Consider the following 27,933-nt stretch of genomic DNA (forward strand, 5'->3'; position numbering starts at 1 on the left):
GGTTCAAGCCTCCCGTTGTAGAAACACGTCACAGCGTTGAATATGGAGGCTCTCATGTGGACGGTTTCTGTAAGTTCTGCATGTACTCACATTTCTAACGCATTTTAATGTGGATATTACTAAACAGTTAACAGTCTTTCGGGTCAGTCTGTACATTAATTAATATTTCTTTTTATTGCTAGTGGGGTGGGACTAAGTCCCTTGTACTGCGGCCACTTCTGGCCTATTGTACCAGCCCCAGATGATAGGTGAGGGTGATTGTGGAGCAATTGGTGGAATGAAGATTGGCAGGGGAAACCGAAGCACTCGGAGAAAACCTGCCCCAGCGCCACTTTGTCCACCACAAATCCCACTTGATCAGACCCGGGCCGCCGCTGTGAGAAGCCAGCGACTAACCGCTTGAGCTATGGTGCGGCCTTAATTAATATTTACTGTCATTCTAAGCTTCAGAATTTCAGAGTTGTTTATTTGAGGCGTGGCGGTAAACCTCCACCAATTATTAACTTTTCAACTAGACGATTCAACCCCAACACCGTGATCCACAGACCTGCACTGGGTGTTAAGTGTTGATCTTAAAGTTACGTCACATGGAGCTGCGGTTTGGCTTCATCTGAACCTTCAGGTCCCATAAAATGGCGGGAAATGTCTTAAACAGCTGAGAAAGTATAAGCTTCTCAAAATGTGCCTCTCTACCCTTACAGAGGAACTCATTTCATACGGTTCTCACCAGGAAGTGTTCACACCTCAGAATTATGCTTGCCCCACGCCGATTGCAACGCGAACACTACAAAATCTGATTACCGCAACAGATTTCTGAAGGCATTTCCACTTTACACTTTGATTATCCAATTTAAAAGGAAGGAATTTAGATATTCGCGAAGAGAGGGATTTCTCGTGAAGGCTGCTTCGTGTGGGGACCTCGCGTGCTTTGCGGCTGCGCAGCAGGGAGTACACGTCTGTCCGTTGTCTCTGTTTTGTAGAACTGACATACAGACCTAACATAACCTCAATGAACTGGTTAAATAGACGCTTTGAAGCACGAAATTACTTTGAATATTCACTTCCCACATCACAGAAAACCTACTGAGCCCACGTTACAAAGACATACGCCATGTTAGAGCAGGTGGCATACGTGTGTATGCAGTAGCCACTGAGCTTTAAAGGGTCAACTGTGAATGTGCTAAACGCCGGGGCATAAAAACAGGAGTGTTCAAATTCAGTACATTCAGGGCATTCAGTACCGTGTAAAATTGTGTACCAGTTTCTTGTTTCTGTTTGTACAGAGCAGTGTAAGCCTCGTTGCGAAATTGTCTTAAACAAGCTCCATTGATTTGTAGCGTTGAAAATATGATTGATTTTGAAATAACCTTTTTTTTCCCAATTTAACTCTTACTTTATGAAGTCTTGCAGAAAAATTTTCAAAAATCTAATTCTACTTGCAGAGAAACTGTATAATAGCAAACAGATGCAGCTATTTGAGACAATAACAATGGAACGCTCTCTGTTTTCTCTTAATGAAACTGTTAGGACGAGTTACTCCTGTATAGTCTGACCGTGCCCCCCCCCCCCACATGCAGTGACGCACCGTATAAATTCCCTTTGTACTGCGCACAGTTGCTCGAAAATTACAAGCGACCAGTAGCGTGTTCAGGGGTGGCCAAATTAAACGTGCAGACGTATCGATGCGAAGCCATGTAAACTGTCTGTATAAGATACTGCCAAACGTATGACACGCGATGGAGCGAGTATAGACGGTGTTTTGGATTGGTAAGCGCATTTATTGCACACTTACACTCGTAGCTACAAACCTCACATAAAGTCTTCTCAGTCTTCACTAGCCGTTGCTTGGTAGCGGCTTCCAACAGGTTCCCGAACTTCTCACAACTGCAGCTCTCAGGTGACTCCGGCCAAACGGTTCATTTAGTTATCTCTTTTGAGGACCACGCGAAATAAACAGATAAACTGTTTATGAAAATTGCAGAAGTTTCTTAATGATAGAGAAGGTAGTAGCTGCCGCTGCCACCTTGAGTTTGCAGGGCAGAAAGGAACAGACGTTGTCACGGTACCATAAGCCCCCTCTTTGTTTATGGGTAACGAAAGTAGACTGTAGAGAAATTTCCTCGACAACACAAAGCTCCCTTAAATCGATAGTCGATAGAAAGAGGGGGGGGGGGCTCATGAGGCGGAACTTCTGCTGGGAGCAGGGAACAAGAAGGAGCCGAGCGCGCACGCTGCCAGTTGCACGCACAACAAGTGGTTCTGATGTCTCTCTCTCTCTCAAATGGACATTTTTCCTGGAACGGCACAAATTTGGGGATAGAAGCAGGCACATGACGACGGTAAACGTTCGGAAGTAACAGGCCAGGCTGTAAATGAAGGAACTGCTTCCTATCCAAAGTCTTTTAGTTGTCTTGCATTGCACTCCGGAGAACATCTGACAGATACAACTTAGTATAAAGCGGTGTAACTGCAACGCGGAGAGCCGTCCGTTCCATGGAACGTGCAGCAAGTAACATTTGTTTCTAAATTGTCAAAATTGTCTTTCTGAGAGCAGTTCTTCGAAATCCTTTAAATACTCGGGGATTTCTTTTAAACAGACACATTTTACGTTTTAAAATAATATTTTATATGACGAATATACATATATATTTCATATGCGGAAGGGAAGCCAGGATGGCTCAGTCGGTATAGCGACTGACTACGGGCTGGACACTCGGGGTTCGGAGTTCGAGTGTGGCCCACCAAGCCTCCTACCAATGGGTACCTGGGGTTGATACCTCGGGGGTAAAACGGCCGGGACGTGAATGTGACCACTCACCTGCAACTATTGCCGTGGTCAAGAATACGTGGATCTATACACCTATTCCCCTATACGTCTTCATGGCACGGTTCTTAATGAGTTAAGCACAGGGACAGGTTTACCTTACCATGTAGGAACAGAGGAGTAGGGAGGGCGTTTAGTAACTTGATTGAGACTGTGTCCTGCTCGCAACAGTTGCCCCTGACTTTATAGTCCTGTGGAACGTGACGCCGTGTACGTTGTGTGCTGAATTGGAAAGGATTTTTAAGAGATCAGTCATGGTTTTGATTACCCTGGCATGTGTCTGAAGGAACTGAAGAAAACCACGAAGAACGGCAGGCTTCGTGGTCACGTCCTGTTCCATAACCTTTTGTGTTTATAGAAGGGGTGAAATGTTCTAGCATGTGCCTTGTCCGAGAGCGCCGCGCCCAGGCCCTGCAGCCATTGTGTCACAATATGTTATGGCGGCGGGCGCATGACAGCGTACGTACGTGTTCTGAATGTGGAGTCGCCAGGGCGGGAAATGGATGTTGCTTTTCCAACGAAACTGCAGTGGCAGCCGGAAAATTGCCGTTTAGACGCTGTTTCACGGCGGGCAATTTGCCGACGTATGTGGGGGGGGGACCAGGCCTGTGTGCTGTTTGTAATATTGTGTTTGAGCATAACCACACAATTCGCAGGGCAGTACCACTTTGTCACGTTCTCGTACATGTACCGACCTTCAGGTAGACTATACAAGTATCTGTTGCAGTCTGTTGTTCTAAAATATAGTTAAAGTAAAGCTATCCCGTAACAGGCCGTGGAGACCCATAGGGTTGTGACATGTCGAGGTTCCAACATTTTTTAGAGAGTTGGCTCGTAGATGGCGGTAAGGTTGTCAGCCCTACGCGCCGGCTGCCCTTTAGCCCCAAGAATATTCCTGGTACTCATTTCTGTTAGAGGCTGAGTCGACCCCAGGGCCATAGTGCCGCAGGAAGGATTAGGTCAATTGAAAAAATCCTAACGGCCTCATCGGGACTTGAACCCGCGACCTTCCGGCTTGTAGCATAGTGCCTGAACCAACTACGCTACCGCGTGCCCAAAAATATAGTTAAAACTAGGTTTAAATTAGGTCGAAAAACAGTTCTGTGTTCTGGAATATACCGCCGTGTGGTCCTTTGAAAGTCAACCGGCGTTTCGGAGGAACTTGTCGTCTTCTTCTTCAGAGTACAAGAAGAAACCAGCCAAGCTCGGCTTGGTTTTATATCCCAGGAGGTATAGCTCCTCAGAACGACTGGCGTTATGACTTCAGATCCTACACGGGTCTAAAATGTCGCTGAATTTTGTTAAAATTAATATTTTTCTTCCTTTATTGGTATTTACGCTCCTCTAACACTGCAGTTTGTTGTGCGGTTCTGATGTATATGGGGTCGCTGGTGTTCTAGTGTGACGTATACGTTCCCCCGAAACGTCGGTGAATTTCTACCGGACCACAGTTGTCTCATCCTCCTAGTGGATGAACGTAATTTTAATTAATTTCAGTTAACAGACGGCAGACACATGACACGGCGAAATATACACGCGGTGGACTGTTAAGTTGGCCAGTTGAAGTTCATGTTTTCATGTATTAACATCACTTTTCAAGATCCATTTTTACATGAGCTGTGGTCAGCAATCCCTCCTGGACCGTGTTGACCAACTGTGAGCCCTGCACTGCGGTCACGTGAGGGTCTGGTCTGGTTTCGGTGTGACAGAGCGCATGTCCATTACTGCCCCTGTACAGCGTCGAATGGTTAATTGAGGGCAAATGACATGGGATGGGCCCCAAACGAAGCACGGTTTTCTTATTAGCCCTTTTAAGCACAGCGGTAGCTTACGGATTGCCCCGTCTTTAACTTACAGAACACAGCGTGTTCGAGCGTAACTCGTGAAACATTTTGTTGCCATGAAAAGAGTTCGGAACGCTAGTTGCAAAGAAAAGTAAAACACGGTCTAGTTTCGGTAACATCTTCCTGAAGTCTTAATAACTCTTTTCGAGATAACCGAGCAGTACGGACAAAACGAAAAAGGAGTTCCTGTGCTAGGCGTACGTTTCCTAACTTGTTGTAATTTACGTACAAATACATACACGAACGCCGAGCGGAGTTAACCTTAAAAAAAGAAAGTGAACGCAGTAACTTTGTGGCAGCCATCTTTATATCTCGCAGAGTCTCGTGTTTCCCCGAAATTGAAACAGCTGACGACCGGCTAGCGCGTCCCCACGTATATATCCAATATTGTCATAAGCGGCGACACTGCTGCTACACCCGGGCATTCACGTAAACTGCAATTTCGTCTTTTGTTTTCTGCCTCTCTCTCTCTCTCTCTCTCTCTGTTTCCAATATGTTTCCGCCGTGTTTGTGGTGACACCGGTGTGAATTATGTGCGTGTGGTTTCTGCGGAAAGTGCGCTTAAATTGGACTTGAGAAAACGAAACTGCCCCATTTTAGCTTGGAGTGTGATACAGATGCGCCGGAGAGGGTGAGGTCATGGGGCCCCAAGCCGTTAACTGGGTCTCAGTGTGCTCCTTTGCTATCGGCCGAGACCGGAAGCTGTGTGTTTCTTGTGAGGCACGAACTAAATCTAACCTGCCTCAACAGACAAACAGCCAGACAGGGACTGACGTTAGGTTACTTCTGGCTAGAAGTCAGTTTGCATCCGGAAAGTACACCGACCGGCCAACTCGGTCAAGTTTTTCCGTGGTTTTCCTCGGTCCTAGAGCAAATGCTGAGTTGGTGCACAAATTCCCACTTTGCACTGCATGCCTCACATGCAGCCCTCCCAAACTTCACCATAATGCAGCCCTTCCAGCATCATACAAAAATCCCTTCATTTGCATTACCTCTACCAGAAGGACGAACGGGCACTGCCTGGGAACTTTCGAAGCCAGATGCATAATTTCTTGCCCCCTCCCCACTTTTTCTCTTCATTGCCACGCTGCTCTTATCAGAAGGGCGAGTGGCGAAACCTGGAAACCCCTGCATTAAAACGTCTCTGACTTTGGTCTGTTTCTCGCAGCGAAGCGCTCCGCGTGTGGGGTCCGTGTGCTTCTCACAAGAAACAGAGATCGTTCGTCGGATCCGTGAGACAGACGTAAGGAGGCTGTCAGGACAGAAGGGAAATGAATACGCGTGCCGACAGATGTCAGCTGTACCCACTGCAGAGGCGGGACGATTCCTGAAGGGTTCTGACGATGGTGGAACAACACTCAGAGGTTACTGGTTTTATGGACTTGTGTATCGTCCGGTCTTCTAAATAACTCAGCGTTTTGGAAGCTAATGTGAGGGGTTGGGAGGCGCCTACTCTGTCAAGGCTCTGTGAGACTTGTACCGGACGATGGGCCCAGTACAGAATCTCAGCGTGCATGAACTGTTTGTGGATTTCTAAATATTGGAACGGAACTCGATGCTCGTCTGTGAAGAGCTCTTGAAACCGATGTCAAGTAGAATTTTAGGCGTCGTAGCACGAAAATGGGGGAGGGGTAGTAACGTAAAGCCTTCTCGCCGGAAGCTAAATCGTCTCACAAGATGATCGTAGCAAAGCGATTTCCGGGTTCCATCGCTGCTGACGTCATGCCAGCTGTGCAAATAATTCAGCATTATGTTTCTGCACACACGTAGCAGGGGTGTACAGTCTGCGTCTCTTGAGCCACACTCGTCCACTCTCAAGCATCGCCACTTCCTCCACAAGAACCTGTCACAGACCCCGTTCGGTCTGGTCCGCATCTACTTCCAGGTCTTCCAAATTGCTCTCTCACCTTAAAATTCTGCAGTTGAACCGCGTATGCAGTTCTTTTTCCTCCGTTCCTGCTATACGTTCCACCCATCACATCGTACTGAGACCATTGAAGGCATGTATGCCATGTGGTGACGTGATCTTGCACGCTGTTGTGTCTGCTTTTGTTTCGCCTTTGTTGCGAGAAATAACGGGAAGACGGAGACAGCGTTATAGCGCGAAACTCCGTAAATTGTGATCTTCTCAAAATGCAATCAAATATGTCGCACACATGACAGAGATGAGAAATACCTACAAAATTTTAGTCGGGAAGCATGAGAGGAAATGACCGCTTGAGGAACTAGATGTGCATGTCAGTATAATATTAAAGTGCTTCCTGAATAAACGGAGTGCCCAGGGGAATGAAGTCGGACTTGTTTCAACAGTTAAGAAACCCCTGAAGAAGTCTCTTTGATGTTTGCCGTTGCTTTCGGTTCCGCACTTTGCTGATGCCACAAACGGGATTCGAACGAGTGAGCGAAACACGGAGCCCATTCACTGGCCACTTGCCAGCCGGAATGATTGTTTATCGCGTCATTCAGTAGACAGAGGCAGCGTACAATTGATGACGGCCACTTTGTCGCAATTTGTGGTTCGGTGAACGCGGGGGCTTTGTGGTTAAACTTGCAGCGAGGAGCAGTGGGCGTGTAGGGGCCGCACGGGGCCAAGGAGTGCTCACGCACTGGTTCCCAAACTGGGTGGCGCGAGCCGAGGAAACCGCGCACTTAACTTGCCTTCCGAGCAGTAAGTAGACAGTATCAGAACATAACCCTCTCACCCTCTGCCGCGGGTACCGCAAGAGACGCGCCAAGAGCTCTGGAAGCTCACGCAGTTGTGCACGAGTGCATCAGTGGCTGAGACGGAGCCCCCCTTCCTTTCCAGCAAGCACTGTCCGCCGTGTCTGAGAATGCCATAGACGAGGATAGCATGATTTCCTTGGGAGTGCATGGGGAAAATCGATGGTCAAATGTACAGTAACCTCTCGCTAATCCAGATTAATCGGAGGTCATCCGGATTAGTGCAGCAAAAGGTAGCCATAAAAGACAAAACACTTAGAGCACAAATAAATGTAAAATGTAACGATGCGAGAAATGCTGATGAAAATACATAGCAAAATATCACTGCAGAGCCTTTGTTTAGAGCGCTATAAGAAGGCAATACATTTATTCATCGATAGAAGACTCAGAAGCTGAGCTTGTAATGAAGGTTTGAAGACTGCGAAGTTCTGTCTGAACAGACAAGCGACTCATCTGCCTGCCTAAATGCCACATGTCTCTTGAAGCGTGTTCTCAACACTGAACAGCATTTCCCGTGTTCCGACCCGGATTAGCTGCATCTGGGGTGCCGAGCGTCGCTGCAACAGGAGACGCGTACAGCGCACGCACATCTTCACTTACAGCAATACGGAACAATCAAACTACGAACTGCGAATGTTAAAGCTGGCGAGAAGTTCTTGGACACTCCTGACGCCAACTGTTCGCATCGTAGCCATATTTGTAATTACCAACATGTAAATAGTGTTCCACAGAGAATTTGTGGATGTTTTCCAGTACCAGTTGCATTCGCATGGCGTTTGCCTTACATTAGTCATTGCTGAACTTCCGTCCTGAAGATGGAAGCAGCATGTTTGCATGTAACAAGATACACGGCGTTACAGGATGTTGAGGGGAATGTTTGGGAGTAACAGAAAACTGGAGAAAATTACATGATGAGCTTCGCAATTCGCGTGCCGTACTCTGCGCCACATACGGAGTTGAAAGTCAGCCGACGTTTCTGACGAACATGTCGCAGAGTTTGGCTTGTTACCCGCTTCATTTTGGTTTCATACTTGGCCTACTATTCAGCTCTGAATATCGAGGCGACATGTTCTTCCGAAACGTCGGATGATTTTCAACGGACTACACGACGTTACGTCCAAGAAGATAGAAATCTTCATTACTAGACTGATCAAATTAGGAAGGATGAGATGGGCAGAGTATGTTGCATGCATTGGAAAAACGGAGAAAACCTGAAGGGAAGACCTAGACATAGATGTGAGGATGTTGTTACAGTGGATGGTCAACAGGCAGGGTGAAGCTATCGACAGAATGGTAAGGAATTTTCCGATTTCTTACAAGGCGGATAAATTTATTGCCTAACCGAATGATTTCCGTCTTCTTGGATGTGACACCGTGTAGTCTGGTGCAAGGTTATCAATGTCTAGGAGGAACTTGACATTTCTGTCTTCAGGGCAGAATAACAAACCACACGGGAATACAAAGGGTACAGATATAGGGAGATGATGAAAGGAAATGGGCTGGTTCCTCCGAAACGTCGGCTGACTTTCAGCGGACTAGACGACGTAACATCGCAGAATACAGTTCGCGCCGTGATAAGTCCAGATGTCGTATGAGAGACTTTCAGTTTCCCCAGAGGGACACTAAGTCGTCGCGACGCTTTGGGGGACTGTATCTCGGTCCTGCGTCGCCGTGGCTGAAAGTGACAGCCGGCACCATGCAGGTCTGCCATCTTGCCACAAGGCACAAGACGCTAGGAAAATCTCTCTCAGTCGGTCTCCAACATGGCGCCCTTTCTCATCACGAGGTCACCCGCTGCGCTGTGAAATTGCATCTGGAACGCGATCTCGGTACAGAGGGAGGCTGTTTGAGCCTGTCTGTAGCCATATTGGCTGCTAGGGTCACAGTACGTAGCGACTAAAGCGGGCAGCACTTGATTAGGGGGACAGCTTTGAGGGAGGAGTAGCACTCAACTGAAGATATTCACGGTTACTGATGGAATTCAAAAGAGTGCTTCTTGTGAATGAGGATCCGTGTCACACCCAGAACTCTCCCGCAAAATTTGCACGTCGCTGTAACGGCCGTAACATCTGTGGCTGTTCTCTGTTAGGTCCGCAGCGGGAAACAGCAGTTAGGTTCTGGAGTACTATATCACATGCTGTATATATAGTGGCATTCTGTTATGAGACCGTGTAGTCTGGCAGGTGGGTACCAACATTTCAGAGGACTACAGCGCTGGAAGTACGTTGGTATTGCGTTTTCTCTGGGTGCCCGAACATTGTGCCACTTCAAACTCGGGTAAATGCAGGCCCAGCGCCAAGGCCTCTTCATCGGGGATTGCGTGAGCGAAACGCGTTTAATGAAATTACAATATCATTCTGCGTAAGTTTCTCGAACTGTACATTAGTGTCTCAGCCTGTATTCAAATGTCTCATTTTGTTCCTAATATTTCAAATCAAAGCCGCGAACCCTGGCGGGATGTTGCGTCACAGTGAATCCACGTGTTTCTATTTTGTGACGCTGCACTGAGCCTTCAGAAGGAAGCAGTGAACCACCTACATTTTGATCACATCATGTACCGATATGTTTCCACAGAGCCACCAGTTCCGCTGGTTCTGCCATAAATCGGGCACACACTGCGCTACAAGTCTAAACGTTGCCATGCGAGCTCGGTTCCGTTTTGCACTGCGGCAGGGACGCCCCTCCCCTCTAGCACCCGGTTCCTAGCACCGAAAGGGTGACAAGTTCCTGTCTCTGCTGCTTACCCATTGCGGTCCGTTGCTGGACAGGGTCCTGCCCGGCGGGACCCCAGCCTCGACCCTCAGACGCACTCACGCACGCAGTTGGGGCTGCACAGAGCGAGGTAGGAAGGTGCAGTTGGGTGCGTGTCTATGGGCACATCACACACGCCATGTGTGAGGTGTTACGGACTGTAGATGGTTTCTTAACGCGTAGCTGAGTGCTCATTTTATAGAATTACACTGCTGGTATCTCTAGAAGGAAATGAAACAGGTTTTATTTAGCCCTTTAAGAACTTAATTTCTTCCAAATTATATATAAGAATTCAGTCCGTACCTCACAGGAAACACGCCATCTCCATGACAACGCCCAACCGGTTAATGCTGTTTAGGGAAATAATCGCTGTTTACTGTCAGAACCATACGGAACACATAAATACACTGTGCGGGCAGAATGCGGAGTTTTAGTATCTTGAAATCCGTACCTCACAGGAAACACACTCCGTCTCCATAACAACGCCCAACCGGTTAATGCTGTTTAGGGAAATAATCGCTGTTTATTGTCAGAACCATACGGAACACACAGTTACACTGTGTGTGCAGAATGCAGAGCGGGTGGTATATATAGTAACCACTGAGACTTGATTGGTTAAAGCGTTAGGAAACAACCAAAGTTCCAAGTTCAAGAACTGTCATCTCATGTACTTATCGAAAGACTGAACATCGATGATGCAAAGCAGTTTCAGTATCTAGGGTTCTGCGATGAAGATGGAATAACATTGTTCCCCCGAAACACTGGTACCCCCGGTGTCACAACACAGACCGCCACCGTTCCCCAGAATTCAGAACATATTAAATCATGAAACCGCTTTTCCCGTGTTCTTGCAGAACACAGGGGGATTGTGCCCCCCGCCATTGTGGAGCACACCGGCACTGTCCACGTGGCCCAAGATGAAGGCGCCGTGTTACTGTGCGTCTCTCAGGGCTGTCCGGCGCCAGACTACAGGTAAGCCCGTTATCTCTTGTCATCGTCTGCTAATAGTTGCTAAACTACTCAGCAAGTCCCCAACATTTTATGGAACCCGAAATTTCGTTTCTCTGGTCACAAAGCCCGCTCACGTTTTCCTATCCTGAACCAGATGAATCCAGCCAACATTTTCCCATCCCATTGCTTCGAGCCCATTTTTAATAATATCTTCCCATTTACGCTTGCGTTTTCCTACTAGCCTCTTTCGTTCAGTTCTTCCTACCAAATTTGTATGCATTTTCTGCCGTGTTTGCTACATGTCCTGCCCATATTATCCTCGTTATGACCACTCAAATGGTATATGACGAGTACAGACTATTATTATTATTATTATTATCATTATTATTATCATCATCATCATCTCTTGTCACAGGGATTCCTTTTCTTGAACCAGTGATGCACCTCACCACTCAGGCTTCAAGCTTCGCACTGTAGCACTTTCCGTAGTATGTGTGATGTTCCCAGGATAGCTGTTTTTTGGAGTGAACCTATGGAATGCTTACCACGAATTAGTTCCAAATATATTCTCAACCCTCTCGTGACTGTACCCGTGGCTCCAATAATTACTGGTATCACAAAACATTTCATGTTCCACATTCGCTGAATTTTGATGCTTAAATTTTTATATTTTAATTTCTTCTCTGCTTCTTTTTGTACTACATTCCTGTCCGATGGTACTGATACATCTATAAGTATGCAAGTTGTCTTTTGCTTGTTTTTAATTATTATATCTGGCCTGTTTGCCAGAACCTCTCTGTCTGCTTGTACGCCTTGGTTCCATAACACCGTTATATCCTCATGTCCACATACTGACTTAGGCACGTGTGAGTACCAGTTGTCTGGTACTTCAATTCCAAATTCTTTACATATTGAGTAATGTAAATGCATGCAGACTTTATCATGCCTTACTATATATTCGTTCTTCGCCACAACGGGACACCCTGATGTTAAATGGTCTATAGTTTCTTCGTATTCTTTACACAGTCGACGTTTACTTCCGATCTCTTCTTTCAATATTTTTCTCTTAAAATAGTTTGTACTGATTGCTTGGTCCTGAGCTGCTACGATTAAACTTTCTGTTTCCCTTTTAATGCCTCCAAATTTCAACCATCGATAGGTCTGTTCCTTATCCACCAGAGTGTCATCTAAGCTGCGTGGGTATTGTCCGTGCATTCTTTTCTTTTGTGTTCTGAGCTATTGCCTTTTTATGTAAAAAATTCGTGTGCTTGCAGGCTGTGTTCGGCGAAGAACTTGTGTTGCGTTGGTGTGTCCTAACAATTTTCATCGGTTGATCTTCTGTTCCTTCTATATAGTCCGCTAGGTTTGTGGTTTCTGCCACGTAAGCCGCCTCTATCTGTATCTCCGTCCCTTTGGTCTTCGCATTCCTGTTTGTTCAACTGCCTTCTACGTCTAGGTCTAGTGGTTTAGAAAGCCTTCTGCCGCACAATCCCTTACAGTTCATAACTTCCCGTTTCAAATGCGTGGCTATGCATCTCAGTGACGGAACTGAGGCACACTTGGATGTGACTGGGGAAAACTACGAGAAACCTCGTACAAGACAGCCAGTATCTTGGTCGAGTTTCCAACCACTCACCTCACGATGATACTGCTATACCATCATGCTGAGCTGTTGTTAACCCTTTAGAGCACGGTGGTAAATATATATACCACCCACTTTAAGGTTCACGGTGTATTTATGTGTTCCGTGTGGCTCTCGCAACCTGCTGGCCTTGCAATGCAGCAGAGTTATTAGCGACGTGGGACAGGGGACTGGACTGTCTGTCTCTAGAAGAGAGAAGTCTGTTCGATCGCGGTGGATTTACCATTCGGGAAGTTGCCACGTCAGGCTGTAACTTTGTAATTACGCACAGGACCCAGTCCCTCGCCACGGGAAATCTAAGCAGAAACTATCGACGGAATTTAATCGCGGCGTCCAGCTATCTGCAGAAATGGAACGCAATTAATTATTACTTTCGGTTCAGTTATGAGTTGCTGGAGTAGCGCTCTGAACCCAGTGGCCCCTCGCGTTATGATGACGTCACTTCTCTTTGCAGGAGGGCAGGTGTCAGTGACTAGGCTACATAGCGTCCAGTGTCAGCACGATAGATCATTGGTGAATTGGAAAGGACTCGGAAGGAAGGGGTCATACTATTCTATAAATTGCCTGGAGGGACTGAGGAAAAGAATAGAAACCTCAGGATAGCTAGCGTTACCGCCATGCCAACCTGTGTACAGACAATGGACTGCAGGTCAGTCAGTGTGTTCAGAACAGACGAAGTACCGTTACATGACTTAATCAGCAGGCCTGCAGCCTTGGGCTCGCAAGCATTGAATGACGGGCAGAGGCGCGACCTGTGCACAAACGTGAAACGTCCCACTGCTGTGTGATTCTTTGCGGGAAAGTTATAACAAAATTTCCTCCTCTCGTGTTTGTGTGTGTGTTTATACATAGTTAAAATAATAAAATTCGTGCCGTGTTTCTGAGCTCCAAAAAGCGAGGTACAGACTGTTATAAATGATTTGTACCACATCTGAATATTCATGTGAGGCCGACGGAGCAGCCCAGGCGGGGTCACACGCACTCGTTTCAGCCGCTCTGGTCAGTGTCATGTTCCATAGGTACGCGTAACCAGGAAATTCTGTCTTTCTGGGATAAGGTGACGTCACTGCATAAATGTAATCGTCTGGCGCGTGAAATTCATCAAAGTCAAGTCAAGTCAGAGTTATGTTAGGACCGACGTCCAGTCGGCCAGTCTGTCTCGGTGTCGAGCACCCATCTTGGGCTCAAGACCAGATTTCTGTTGCTGTCAGACAGTTGAGGGTTTGCTGATGTGGGGCGCTCTCTCTGACGAGAGAACGGGTCTGTCGTTTACAACTGCTATTGGTCCTCGCCAGCTCAGTCATTCTCGGGTCGAAGTCCCAAGAGACTTACGATCATATTTTAGTATCTCAGATTCGAGACTCCCGCAGCCTGGAAGGCCAGGTCCCCGTATTTATACATGCCCCAGGGACAGGGTGTCCCAGTTATACCCCCAGGCATTGGGTTCCATTTTCGTCGCCTCCTACGGCTCGCAGGGCTACGGTTCAGGTATTAGAAGCCGCCTCCACACGGAATTGCATGGAATTTCTTGTGCCCAAATAATATATAAAAATTCAGTTCCTACCTCACAGAAAACACTCCGTCTCCGTAGCAACGCCCAACCGGTTAATGCTGTTTATGGAATAATCGCTGTTTACTGTGAGAACCATACGGAACACATAAATACACTGTGTGGGCAGAATGCAGAGTTTTAGTATCTTGAAGTCCGTACCTCACAGGAAACACACTGCGTCTCCATAACAAGGCCCAACCGGTTAATGCTGTTTAGGGAAATAATCGCTGTTTACTGTGAGAACCACACGGAACACATAAATACACTGTGTGGGCAGAATGCAGAGTTGTTGGCATGTGCTACACGGTGCTTTAAAGGTTTAAACCATAGAGCGAATTGCATTGGTCTTGATGAGCACATTTATATTTTGGGTATTATTGATGATCCTACGTTCTGTGTGGTGACCTCATTCCTATGATACCTGATGATATCAATCAGCAGCAAGTGGACCTCATACGAGCCATTGTTCTGCTCACGCTTCGCGTGTAACTGTGCCATCAAATGCAATTAATCCTCCATGGAATGGGCACGACACGGCGTGAGTAATGGCAGGCACACTGCAAACCGTCAGCGGCTCATTGCCGCTCTGCTTATTAAGTGACGCTTCCTCAACCTGAGCACTGCTCTGTGAGGGGAGCAGGCCTCTCGGCCATAACTTTCGGTTTCAAGGTTCATGCTTCGAACCCCATTACCCCTCTGCGCCTGTCCGACCATCATACTTGTTAAATCTAAAGCTTCAACAGCTGCTGGTCGCCTAGATATTCAAGAAGTTCCCTCTCCTACATGTAACCAAAGGTTCATTACAATCTTCACAAAAGCGCGCCTCTGAACTGAGTCCTGAGCCCGCTGGATGCGGTCCACAATCTCTCCAACTCCGTTTTAATACTATCCTCGCGTACTAATAATACTTACCACTGGCAGAGTGTGCTGTTTTCGGTGCGCGAAGACGTTGGTGAGACGCCCTTCCGCCACGAGGGCCTGAAGAGACAGGAGAATGTGACGTCGTTTGGGGTCCGCGACGCCCAGACTGGAAGCAGAACTGATGATTTCATTAGCGCAGAATGGCTGGAACAGCAGCCCGCAGTACACGATCCCCAGTGCCTCCCATACAAAAGCATTTGACTGCTGCATCACTCACGTGAGCAAAACTGATTTACAGGTGGTACACGTTGCAGTCGGGGGCGGAGCCCGTGTCCGTCCTGCCCGGGCCACGAATCCGGCTCTTGGGTCCGATCCTAGTGATAGAAGCTGTGACGTCAGAAGACGCCGGTATGTACCGTTGTTCTGCAAGCAACGCCGGAGGTGAAGCAAGTGCAGAGCTGAGACTGGTCGTCGCGACGCCCTTGCATGTGGAGGTGACGCCCCCATTACTGAGCGTGCATCTGGGTGGCAGCGCCGAGTTCCGCTGCATAGAGGCGTCTCAGCAGCCGCTCCAGGCGTCTCCGTCGCTCCTCATCACGTGGTTCAAAGACGGACGGCCGTTGCCGGGGGCGGCCAGAAGCAGTGGGGACAGGCTTGTGATCCCCGGCGTGGGGCGGGAGGACCGGGGCATGTACCAGTGCGTGGTGCGGCGTGCCGAGGGCGAGACGGCCCAGGCGGCGGCGGAGCTGCAGCTGGGCGGTAAGTCGCGCATCCCGACCGAGTTACCGCTTAGTAAAGCAACTGAAAGGGCGGACAGTGTCCGGACACATTTACTTTGTCAGTTACAGCTGAAAGACGGCAGGGATTGCTGGTGGGTCTTTGGTAGGTCCGCATGTTACAGACAGAGCACGAGTGCGGTACATGCATGATGGTGCTCTGTGCTGTGCGAGATGTTCCAGTAACACCCATCATGTCCGATGTGTAGGTAAAGGAGGACCCACTGCATGGACTCCACTCTGTGACACCTAACAAGTCTTGTGTATGCAGCTCCTATTGACAACAGAGAGGCCCTTGACCGTCGCAGTCAGCATCCGCAACTGCCCCGCCATCTCTGAACGGACGCGACGGTCCATGCGTGTCGAGGAGCGCGCTAAATGTACTCACAAATGAAATGTGTTATGTGATCTCCCCCGCACGTTTTAGTTACACCCTGTATACTTGTATACCTGTACATATAATGTGTGTATGCATGTACACTGAACACGTGTGGCCTCCTCTCAAGAGAGCTCTGCGCTGTTGCATCTGGGGCTAGGTGGAGCCGAGCCCTGTGGGGATCCTAAGGCGTGTTTTGCCCCGTCAGTCCCTGAGCTCGTTATAATAAGTAGGAATTATTAATTAAGAGTGATGTCTGTTTCGTTAGCAATTAGCGCAGGCAAAATGTGGCAGTGAACAGACTGCCGGCTGTGCTGTCTGCGCTCGCCTCGGGCAGGAGCTGTGCACAGTTGCGTGTAGTTCTTTGCCAGTTTTTACAATCATTCTCATGGCCTCAGGCTCATCTTAATAATATATACAAATTCAGTTTCTCTTGTGCAGAGAAACACACTCCGTCTCCATAACAACGCCCAATCGGTTAATGCTGTTTAGGGAAATAATCGCTGTTTACTGTGAGAACCATACGGAACACAAATACACTGTGTGGGCAGAATGCAGAATTTTAGTATCTTGAAGTCCATACCTCACAGGAAACACACTCCGTCTCCATAACAACGCCCAACCGGTTAATGCTGTTTAGGGAAATAATCGCTGTTTATTGTGAGAACCATACGGGACACACAAATGCACTGTGTGGACAGAATTCAGACTTCTTAGTGGTAAGGTGGTGATGTTCACTGAAAGGCTAAGTACTACCTTCTGTAGAATTTTGTCCTTGCTACTCCGTGCAACAAGCTCCAACGACTAGAGTTCTTATTCAAAAGCTACTAATTGCTGAGTCATTCAAATTTCCCGCCGTTCTCGAACTACAGAGTTCAGTATCGCATTGGCAAGAGACAATTCTGATTCTTGTCCTATGCCAGACGAGTCCAGCCCACACTCCCACATTACATATCTTTTGCGTTCTTTTTAATATTATTCTCCTGTCCATGCTGAAGTGTCCCAAGCATAATCTCCCTCTAAGGTTTTGGTGTTACAAAGTTGTATGCATTTGGCATCTCATGCATTCTACATGCCCCGCACATCCCATCCTTATTTTATTACCTGCTAGTACATGGTGAGAGCCGGGTGACGGGTACGGGCTGGACGGCCCAGGGATCTGTGTTCGATTCCCGGCAAGGACAACATAGAAATCTGTATACAGCACGGTCTCCAGGAATTATACGTGCCCCTTAAGTGGAAAGTCTTGAAGCTTCCGGCGTAGAAGCACATGGTCCTCACACCTGCAAAGAAGAGCGTGGACACTTCCATGCCGTTGCAGTTGCATCGAACAAATTTCATATGATGGGCGGGCGCGTCCGGGGGGGGGGGTTATGACTTCGAACCCCAGAGTGTTAGTTTAAGTAACTCTAATAATTTTGAGAACCTCATCAACCAGTTTTTCTGCTTATTGCTTGAGAAGAACTCGTCTTACCTACCGTTCGACAGAGTTAACAGACTTGCAGTTCTGGAGAGATTTCGTTTTCAATTTTCCCTAAATGGAACTAATTTTCGTGCGGTTCTGTTTGCTACATCTGTTCAGTGTATTGCTCTTCTCAGAGGACGCGTCCGTCCTGACTTGAAGGAACTGTCTTCTGGGATGTCCGGTAGTACTTCACCGATATTTCGGAGGAAGGTGCCGCCTCCATCTTCAGAATAGAAAAGTTAGACAAGAAGCAGGCAGGCTTCTGTTCTTGTACCTCGAAGATGGAGGGAGTAAGTTCCTCCGAAACGTTGACGAGCGTGTATCAGACAACACGGCGTCACATCACAGAATCTAGTTCTCTGCCTTCGGGACGCTGAAAACATTGGCAGGGTATAGGCAGTGCCACCGGAGGTGTATCACGTGATTTGACTGCTGCTGTACTGAGCGCGAACAAAGGCCTGCTGGGTAATGGATGGTAGAGTGAGGGACGGAGACACCTTCCATTTTATTGGTGCTCGGAGGTGTGCAAAGTGGCGACGTCCTTTGAAGAACAATTGAATTAGCAGAGCGAACTTTGCACGCAGTGGCCGCTGCAGTAACTGCCCGTTTCGTTCTGAAGGGAATGGCATGTAGCTACATCGAGCTGGCACCTGCGTGTTACAGTGGCGGCCCATCAGCTGCTGCAAATTTAAGTGGTATCAGTGAGAAAGAAAATGGCGTTGTTAAAAATCCGCGCTACCCGTTGAAATGACGAAATCGAGAGGTTTTCATTGCGAACGCACCGGAAGTTGTTAGCGACGGGTCCGCAGTTCCAGAGTGTGCGTCCGCCTGTTCCGGCTTCACTTCCGAATTGTACAGAACGCAGTGGCAATGCGGCTAGAGGAAATCGCGACAGAACTTCCGCCAAGATCCCGGAACAAGGAGCGCCTGTTTCCAGCGCTAGGGACGCCACTCCTAGGAGACGCCGAGGTTCACAAGTCAGAAATTTTTAATCCCCTGAAGGCAGTGATGACCACTTCTGTGGTCTAGTGGTCAGGGTTCCTGGCTACAGATCCAGAGGTCCCGGGTTCGATTCCGTCGCTACCAGATTTTCTGAGAAGTAGTGGGTCTGGAACGGGGTCCGCTTAACCTCATAAGGATAATTGAGGAGCTATTTTAAGGAAATAGCGGCTCCGGTTTAGGAAACCGAAATTAACGGCCGTGGGCATCCGTTGCGCTGATCACATGACACCCTCTATCCGCTAAAGCTGGCACTAACTTCGCCGACAAGCGGCGGTCGCTCGGTCGGTATAGTTCGCTTGTAGACTACAGGCCACGGGGCAGTGATAATACATTATGCCTGCTTTAACATTAAAAAAATAATTTTTCCCGCCACAGTGTACGAATGGATCTCGTGTGAATCTCGCGAAAAACTGCGATTATTTCCCTAGATGAGATTAAGTGGATGGTCGTTGTTATGGAGACGGAGTGTGTTCCCTGTGACGTACGAACTCTTATATGAATTTCAGGCCTCAAAGCATCCTCCACAATAGAGATTTAAATTTATCAGTGCTTACGCAGTTACAACCCCTGCAAATGTGATACATACCTGTTTGCCGCTCATCCGAACTATGCAAAAAAAAACTGTAGAAACACACGTAAACTTTGAAAATAAAGCAACAGCACAGATAGGGTCCAATGTTAGGGTTCGCGTATTTAAGCCGCACTGCTGGCTAGAAGTCAGTTTGCATCCGGAAGGTCCTGAGACCGGCCAGCTCGACCAAGGTTTTCCGTGGTTTTCCTCGGTACTAGAGCAAATGCAGAGTTGGTACCCAATTCCACGTTGCACTGCGTGCCCCACATGCAGCCCTCCCATTGTTAACATCAAAATTTCGCCCTAATATAGCCCTCCCAACGTTAGCTAAACTTTTGCTATAATGCTCCCCTTCCAGCGTCATAAAATAAATAAAAACAAATGAAAAATCTGATCATATGCTCTACGTATACCAGAAGGACAAGTGGGCATTGCCTGGGAACCTTCAAAACTGGAGATACGAGTACAGTTTCTTACCCAGCCCCTAATTTCAGTACTTACAGAGCTGCTCTCAGGCAACGGTTAAACTCTCCGATATTTAGAGACTCTTTTGCAACGGAACTCGTCATGAAAGTTCGGCTACGTTCAGTACACTTCATGGGGTCATTTGCTTGCAGTCCTATTGCCACTTCAAGTTGCTGATACGTTTCCTTCAAATTGCAGCGCAAAAGCTAAGGGAAAACTGCTTAAACTCCAGTCAAAACGTTCGGATTGCTAGTCGATATTCGTCGCAGATTCATTCGATTTTTAATCGGAAGCGTCAGCACTTGGAGATAAGTCTGCGAGTTCTATAGTCGATATATCGACTAAGAGACATGAATGTGCGTCCCCCAGGTCCGTTGTATTCACCACGGGAGCGCAGTAACAGGGGAGTCCCATATCTTAATGAAATCGCCTGGCTCTGCCCTGACAGCTCGACACGCAGCGGCAGTTCGCGCCGAGAAGCGAAAAAAAAAGGATGTTAATTGTGCGACGCTCAGCTTCTTCCAAATATAGTTTAACATTTCACTTGCCCCTGCCTCAGTTGTTCAGTTTCCTTTGGGGGAATAGTCGCTGTCATGTGGAGCACACAAACTGCGGAAGCCGAGAACGCAATGAGAGGGAGGTCCTGTAGAAGGAACGAAAGCCGGAACTCAAATGGGAGCTGGTGGCAGTGGGGAAGGCAGCTGCTAGGTAGCCGTATGATGGATAGTCTGTGTTCATTCTGTTCCTGACCCGACTGTAACTAACTGTAACTCCGGATCAGGGCAGTGGCAAGAGGTTTATGTCTACTCCGCGCCATCCAGACCTGATCTCGAGCCCACCAACCCTCCTACCCTGGGGCTAAAGCGGCAGGGGCGTGAAGCTCAACAATCACGTCCATCTAGTGCCCAGGTCAAGAATCTTCATGGCCCGGTAACTTTGCCTTGTCACGTAGTGGTGAGTAAATATGAGGCCGATTGTGGACGCCGTGTTTTCACCGGGGGACGCTCAGCAGCGGAGCTCAAATAACACGAACGTTAGTACAGACGTTGCCAATAAGTGAACGTTAATGCGTCTGTTCCAGGTCCGTAGCTGACGCCGTCAGCTCCGAAAGGGCTCATCTCCTTGTGTGCGCCATTGGACATGGTCCCTTTTCCAAGTATCGGTTTCGATTGTTGATGTGTGACTAATTTACAAGGTTCCGTGTTCAAAGCGATGTTCATATCATAGTTAGCAATATTACAGCTAAATATGTCACTAGCTTCATTGAACCCGAAATTTATGTTGGCAACGCATGTACCGTCAAATGGGGCAGCCCCCCCCCCCACTTCCGCTACTACGCTTCACCAGTCGGCTGCCAGGGGTTGGAAACTTTCTTCTTGCAAACACCGTACGTACTGTCTGTCTACGCCAGCGGTTCGCAAATTTTGGGGGCCTCAAATTTATTCGCAGTGCCCTCTGCCCAACCATATAAAAAGCATTCTTCACGAAAGGGGTTGGGGCACGCAGTAATGTAGTTGGTTGAGGCACTGTGCTACAATCCTGAAGATTGTGGGTTCGAGTCCCGATGAGGTGGATTTCTTCAATTTACCTAACCCTTCCAGCGGCACTATGGTCCTGGGGTCGTCTCAGTCTCTAACAGAAATGAGTATCAGGAATCTTCTTGGGTTGGGGGTAAAGGGCGGCCGGCGCGTAAGGCTGACAACTGATTGTCTAGGGAAAATGTGGGAGCCTCGACGTCTCACAACGCTATGGGCCTCCACGGCCTGTTACAGGAACAGCGGTTAGCACAACCCGCTCAGGAAGGTAATACAATACAATTTAGTGACTGCTTCTTACTGCAATGGATGGGCTTGATGACGGGGTACCAGGTTCCGTACGTCTCGTCTAAAGTCACTTCAGCCGTAAATAAGCCAACACCGCGGTTGGGGGGCCCACCTCCAGCCCGCTTTGTGAACCACTGGTCCGAAACATATTTGAATCGAGTGCCGTGTCCTGAAGGAAATCCCCAGCGGAGTGATTTCCGCCCCCGCTGCGTGCTGTAAATGGAGTGCAGCATGTGATGATGACGCAACCCCAAACCCATTTAGACGGCACAAAATTACTGGGGGGGAGGGGGGGTTGGGCTTTTACCATCGTCCCCCTATTGTAGAAAACAGAAAACACGACGTTTCGGAAACTGGATCTGTTTCCGTCTTCAGGTCAAGGGGGAAGATACCTACTCAGTTGGGCCCTTTAGAAAGAGCTAATCTCAATCACTATCCCAGTATATACTGGAGGCACTAAGGAAAATCACGATTCTGGATCTCGGCACTAGATGGAGGTGAGTGGTCGGTTTCACGCCCTGAACATTGGACAAGAAAAGAATCTCTTGCTCGTGGCGAGAACCGAACCCGAGCATTTCAGCCAGTAGCCTAACAATGTACCAACTGGAGGTATACCTCCACCTCCCAACACGTCTTCGTAACACGATATGTAATTAATTAAGTGCAGGGAAATCTTTGCGTTGCTTTAACTAACAAACTGCATGTAGGTCAGCTCTTCTCGAGAAGCCGCCGATCACTGAGCCTCATAACAGTCTCCCAACATTAGCCCTTCACTATTCCCTCTCCTGAGCCAGATCAGTCCAAGAACCCATCCCATTTCTCTAACATCCGTTTTAATATTCCCCCACAGACGTCTTCGTCTTCCTAGTGGCCTCTTTTCTTCCAGCTTTCCCACCAGCATTCTATATACGTTCCTCTTCGCCCCCATTCGTGCTACATGCCCTGCCCACCTCATCCTCCTTGACTTGATCATTCTAATTACACTTGGAGAAGAGTACAAGTAGGCCGGTCACGGTAGCCGAGCGGTCTAAGGCATGTACCGTCTTCGCTCGCTTGGAAACCGGGATCGTGGGTTCGAATCCCACTCAGGGCATGGATGTTTAGTTTGTGTGTGTGTGCGTGCGTTTTTCTGTGTTTGTGTACAGGTAGAGGCGTTGCGACGAGCTGATCACCCGCCCAAGGAGTCCTACCGAATGAGTAAGATCTAGAAAATCCGAAGTTAACGGAGAAGTTCATGGAGGTAGGCCTAGGCCCACTGGGATGTAGCGCCAAGGAAAAAAAAAATACAAGTTATGAAGTTCCTCATTATGCAGTTTTCCCCAACCTCCAGTCACTTCATCTCTCTTCGGTCCAAATATTCTCCCCAGCACCCTGTGAATAAACACCCTCATTCTGTGTTCCTCCTTTAATGTCAGAAACCAAGTTTCACACCCACAATTTTCGTTTCTTTAGTACGAAAACCTCGAGTCATGATATCCGGTGCCCTTGCCGTGAACTGAACTCGGAACCCCCGGAATAGGAGGAGGGAGCCGCTGCAGGGGGATGTTGCACGTGCTGAAGCCAGTGCTGTACCCGGACAGGCAGAACTAGAAGAACCGCGGGGGAGGGAAGTCTTGACCGTCTGAGCCATCGTTACCAGCGGATAACAAGAACACGTCACTATATTGCCTCCGTCTTCAGTAGGCTATGTGATGGTCACTCTGTCTGTAAATTAAAACGTTATGCGAAGATGTGCCATCTCGAATTTCTCCAGCATGTGGCTAACAGTTTTATGTTTCTGGCTTCATGGAAAGTGGAACTGGGTCCTCGTGGCAGAGTCGGGGCAGTGTTTAGTGGAAGTCTCTGCGCACCGATTGAGGCTCCGGCAGTGGCACAGATAGACTCGGCAATGTGCACGAGTACGGCGGGCTTTCATTGTTTACAAGCAAGGCCTTGCTGTTTCAGACGCACCCCCCATCCTCCTGTACAGCTTTATCGAGCAGACCCTGCAACCGGGCCCTGCAGTATCCCTGAAGTGCAGTTCTGCAGGCAACCCAACACCACAGATCTCGTGGACGCTGGACGGCTTCCCCCTACCCAGTAACGGCAGGTATGGAGCTCCCCTAATGGCTGACACCATGCTTAAATTGTAGAGGCCAATATGTCTGCTAAACTGTAGAGAGGGCTGGCATATGTCTGCTAAACTGTAGAGAGGGCTGGCATATGTCTGCTAAACTGTAGAGAGGGCTGGCATATGTCTGCTAAACTGTAGAGAGGGCTGGCATATGTCTGCTAAACTGTAGAGAGGGCTGGCATATGTCTGCTAAACTGTAGAGAGGGCTGGCATATGTCTGCTAAACTGTAGAGAGGGCTGGCATATGTCTGCTAAACTGTAGAGAGGGCTGGCATATGTCTGCTAAACTGTAGAGAGGGCTGGCATATGTCTGCTAAACTGTAGAGAGGGCTGGCATATGTCTGCTAAACTGTAGAGAGGGCTGGCATATGTCTGCTAAACTGTAGAGAGGGCTGGCATATGTCTGCTAAACTGTAGAGAGGGCTGGCATATGTCTGCTAAACTGTAGAGAGGGCTGGCATATGTCTGCTAAACTGTAGAGAGGGCTGGCATATGTCTGCTAAACTGTAGAGAGGGCCGGCATATGTCTGCTAAACTGTAGAGAGGGCTGGCATGTGTCTGCTAAACTGTAGAGAGGGCCGGCATATGTCTGCTAAACTGTAGAGAGGGCTGGCATATGTCTGCTAAACTGTAGAGAGGGCCGGCATATGTTTGGATGTAAAGGTATTTTTTTTCAGTTTTGAGTTTTACTTTAAATCCAGGGAGGGAGAAGCAGGGTTTCCCACCCTCGCGGCGCCCATGTAGCAAGTACCAGGCTCTAAATTCATTGCGAAATTAGACATGTCTGCTCGAATTAGATTTAACAGACCACGAGACAGCGCCAGTGGAAAACCTGTGACTGCTTTGAGAGTGAGAAGTTCTGGGGCGCCCAGCGATGTTTCCAGGCCACAGGGAAGCTGCTGCTACTGGTCCGAGGATCACTTTCAGGGGCATGATGCCGCGTAGTCTTGCAACCGCAGATAGGTGCAGATGTTGGCGTCCCTACTGCCATGTTCGTGGTTTTCCATTGACAGAGCAGGTGCGTCAGTCCGTCCACCGAGTCGTGGCTTGCGTCGCGTCTCCACATTTCTGGGGCCCAGTTCCTCGCGTGAAGACGTATGGAGGAGTGGAGGGTAACTGCACGCATTTTTCGCCTGGTTTCTAGATGTATGTGAGTGGACAGCTTGAAGCCCCGGTACCCCCTCAACAACTGGATTTGCCTGCTCCGTGAAGTTGGTTGCAGAAGTTTCCCACCCACCCTGTAGGGACAGAATGAGAGATGCGCTGAAAGGGCCCGCCGGGCGTGAAAGCTCTGTCTGAATGCTCCAGCCCCTGCAAAATGAACAGTGCTGCCCGCAGTAACCCTGACTGCAGCGGCTGAAGGCGATTCACGCAGACGTGGAGCTGCGGGCCCACAAAGAGGGAAACAAAGTGGTAACTACATGTACCACCTGCTTTAACATTGAGAGATACTCTTCATTTTGCCCACATTGGTTCCCTAAACAACCCTTGTTATGGAGAGGGGGTGTGTTTCCTTTGAGGTGCGGACTGTATTTGTAAATAATCAAGTGTTCTTAGTGGACGGAAATAGGCAGACCCCCTCCCCATCGTCGAAGAGGGCCCATTTCAAAACGTAGAACTGGCCTTGGAACGAGAAATAGTGTGATGATGGGTACCGACGGGGCCCGAAACCGAAAGTGACTGTGCTGCCTAGGGTCATCAGCAGGTTAACTGCTTTCTGATGCGCCATGTCAGTGTGGAGTTTGGTGTCCGACGTTTCACAGACTGTGTCTAGCGTCAGGGGGCGATGTGGGACGGCTGGGGCCATGGGACGGAGCCCGTAGAGATGCGGCATAGCAGGAGTGAAAGGACAAACTGACGACTTTTTTCATGGAGACCAAAAAGGACATTCAAAAACTGCATGAAAGTCCACTTTTCGTATGAGGTCCCATTGATGAGCTGTGACAGCGCCGCTGGGGAGCGGACAACAAATGAGGAATTCTGATAAAAGCACTCGGTGGCCCGAACTAAATTCGATATGCCCGTTATACACGTAACTGCTTCGGTCAGAGGGTTCCATAATGTTGCACTTGCAAAACCTCTCACGTTCGAACTCTGTGAAACTTGCAAGCGAGTTACCAATCCCTGGAACAGTAGGGGAAGGAAGGGGTGGGGGGTTCAATTGTTCTGTATTGCCGAACCATTAGCGGAGAACCCTCGTGCTATCAATAGATGTTCTGTGATGTTACTATCGTGTAACTACAGTCATAACTAAAGGGGCTGCAGAAGGCAGAACTTCATCCTCAATCCCGCCCTCTGCAGCATAGTCACCCCTTATAACATGAAGCATTCAAGTTCACTCGACATTACAGCTGCTTTAGCCTTATTAAGCGTTGTGTACATCGCGTGTTTAAGCAAAGTGCTTCAGCAGAGCGAGCATTAACCACGCACTTAGCAGTGATGTACCGCCGACTGCCAGCGGCGAAATTGATTTCAGCCTCCCGGCGACATATATATGCTTACGTAATGGCTTCAGCAAACATCCCACGGGGGTTACCGGCGCCCTCCAGTGAACCAAAGTCGGGTCGCGTTAAAAACTGAAGTTCAGTTCCCACCTCGCAGAAGACACATAGCTTATCCTCTGCAAAGCCCAACCGGTTAATGCTGTTTAGGGAAATAATCGCTGTTTATTGTGAGTCATAAGGAACACATAAATACACTGTGTGGACAGAATGCAGAGTTTTAGTATCTTGAAGCCCGTACCTCACAGGGAACACAGTCCGTCTCCATAATAACGCCGAACCGGTTAATGCTGTTTAGGGAAATAATCGCTGTTTACTGTGAGAACCATATGGAACACATAAATACACTGTGTGGGCAGAATGCAGAGTTTTAGTATCTTGAAGTCCGTACCTCACAGGGAACACACTCCGTCTCCATAGCAACGCCCAACCGGTTAATGCTGTTTAGGGAAATAATCGCTGTTTACTGTGAGAACCATACGGAACACATAAATACAGCGCGTGGGCAGAATGCAGAGTTTTAGTATCTTGAAGCCCGTACCTCACAGGGAACACACTCCGTCTCCATAGCAACGCCCAACCGGTTAATGCTGTTTAGGGAAATAATCGCTGTTTACTGTGAGAACCATACGGAACACATAAATACACTGTGTGAGCAGAATGCAGAGTTTTAGTATCCTGAAATCCGTACCTCACAGGGAACACACTCCGTCTCCATAAAAACGCCCAACCGGTTAATGCTGTTTAGGGAAATAATCACTGTTTACTGTGAGAACCATACGGAACACATAAATACACTGTGTGAGCAGAATGCAGAGTTTTAGTGTCTTGAAGCCCGTACCTCACAGGGAACACACTCCGTCTCCATAGCAACGCTCAACCGGTTAATCCGGTTAAACCGGAAGGCTTTCCGGTCAGAATTAGCAGGGAGCTTACCCCGCTACACGGCTCCTCGCTGCAGACGCGCCGAAATGCTTGACACGAATGTTCCTGTCGCCCAGACACGAGTGTGGTCAGTTCATTTAACCGTAGGGAGTATGAGGGTTGTAATGGGAACCGACAACTACATACACTAAACCCCGCTAATCCGGGTTAATTGGAGGGAGGTCATCCGGAGTAGTGAAGCAGAAGCTAGCCCTAACAGACAAAAAGACTTAGGGAACAAGTAAATGGAAAATGTAATAATATAGATAGTGCTGATGGAAGCAAATAAAAATATATCACTGCAACCATTTCTTCCTCTGCCAGAAGATAAAACACAGGGCCTCATTCATCAAGCTTAAGCCAATCTTGGATATTTTCTTGCGTGGTTTCGGTCTCTCCAGCTGCCCTCAACACAGTCTGAGAGTCCTCTTGCTCCTATATCCCATGTCTTGAAGTAGGTACTCAGCTGTGAGCAGAACTGTTCAGTTTTCATACTTCTATCCGGATTAACGAGGGTTTACTGTACATGCGAGACAACGCGTGAACAGGCGCTGCGGGGCGTCTGGCAGTAGGCCAGAGAGATCCTCTGCGTAACCTCGTGTTATTGATAGCGGGGGTTGTGTGTGTGTCTCCGTGCATTGTGGACCGCTTTTTGTCGAGAGCTTTCGCGGAAATGAGATGCATCCAGCCCCGCGAGGTCTGCAACCCGTCACACGGCAGATGAAAGAGGCCACCAGCCCATTGTCACGGACAGCACAAAGGCTTCCAGTG

At 48.3% G+C, this 27,933-nt stretch overlaps 1 protein-coding gene across 5 annotated transcripts in view; it reads left to right on the plus strand.

Moving 5' to 3' along the window:
- Positions 1–27,933, plus strand: part of LOC111862128 (Down syndrome cell adhesion molecule-like protein Dscam2) — an 81,494-nt gene that overhangs the window by 18,100 nt on the left and 35,461 nt on the right. For all 5 annotated transcript variants that reach the window (XM_033750565.1, XM_033750566.1, XM_023847283.2 and 2 more), the window contains exons 4-6: positions 10,995–11,112; positions 15,445–15,905; positions 23,569–23,713. In XM_033750565.1, the coding sequence (XP_033606456.1) occupies positions 10,995–11,112; positions 15,445–15,905; positions 23,569–23,713 (724 nt within the window). The remainder of the gene's footprint in view (positions 1–10,994; positions 11,113–15,444; positions 15,906–23,568; positions 23,714–27,933) is intronic.

The sequence above is a fragment of the Cryptotermes secundus genome, unplaced genomic scaffold, assembly GCF_002891405.2.
Source record: "Cryptotermes secundus unplaced genomic scaffold, Csec_1.0 scaffold770, whole genome shotgun sequence".
NCBI classification, from domain to species: domain Eukaryota; kingdom Metazoa; phylum Arthropoda; class Insecta; order Blattodea; family Kalotermitidae; genus Cryptotermes; species Cryptotermes secundus.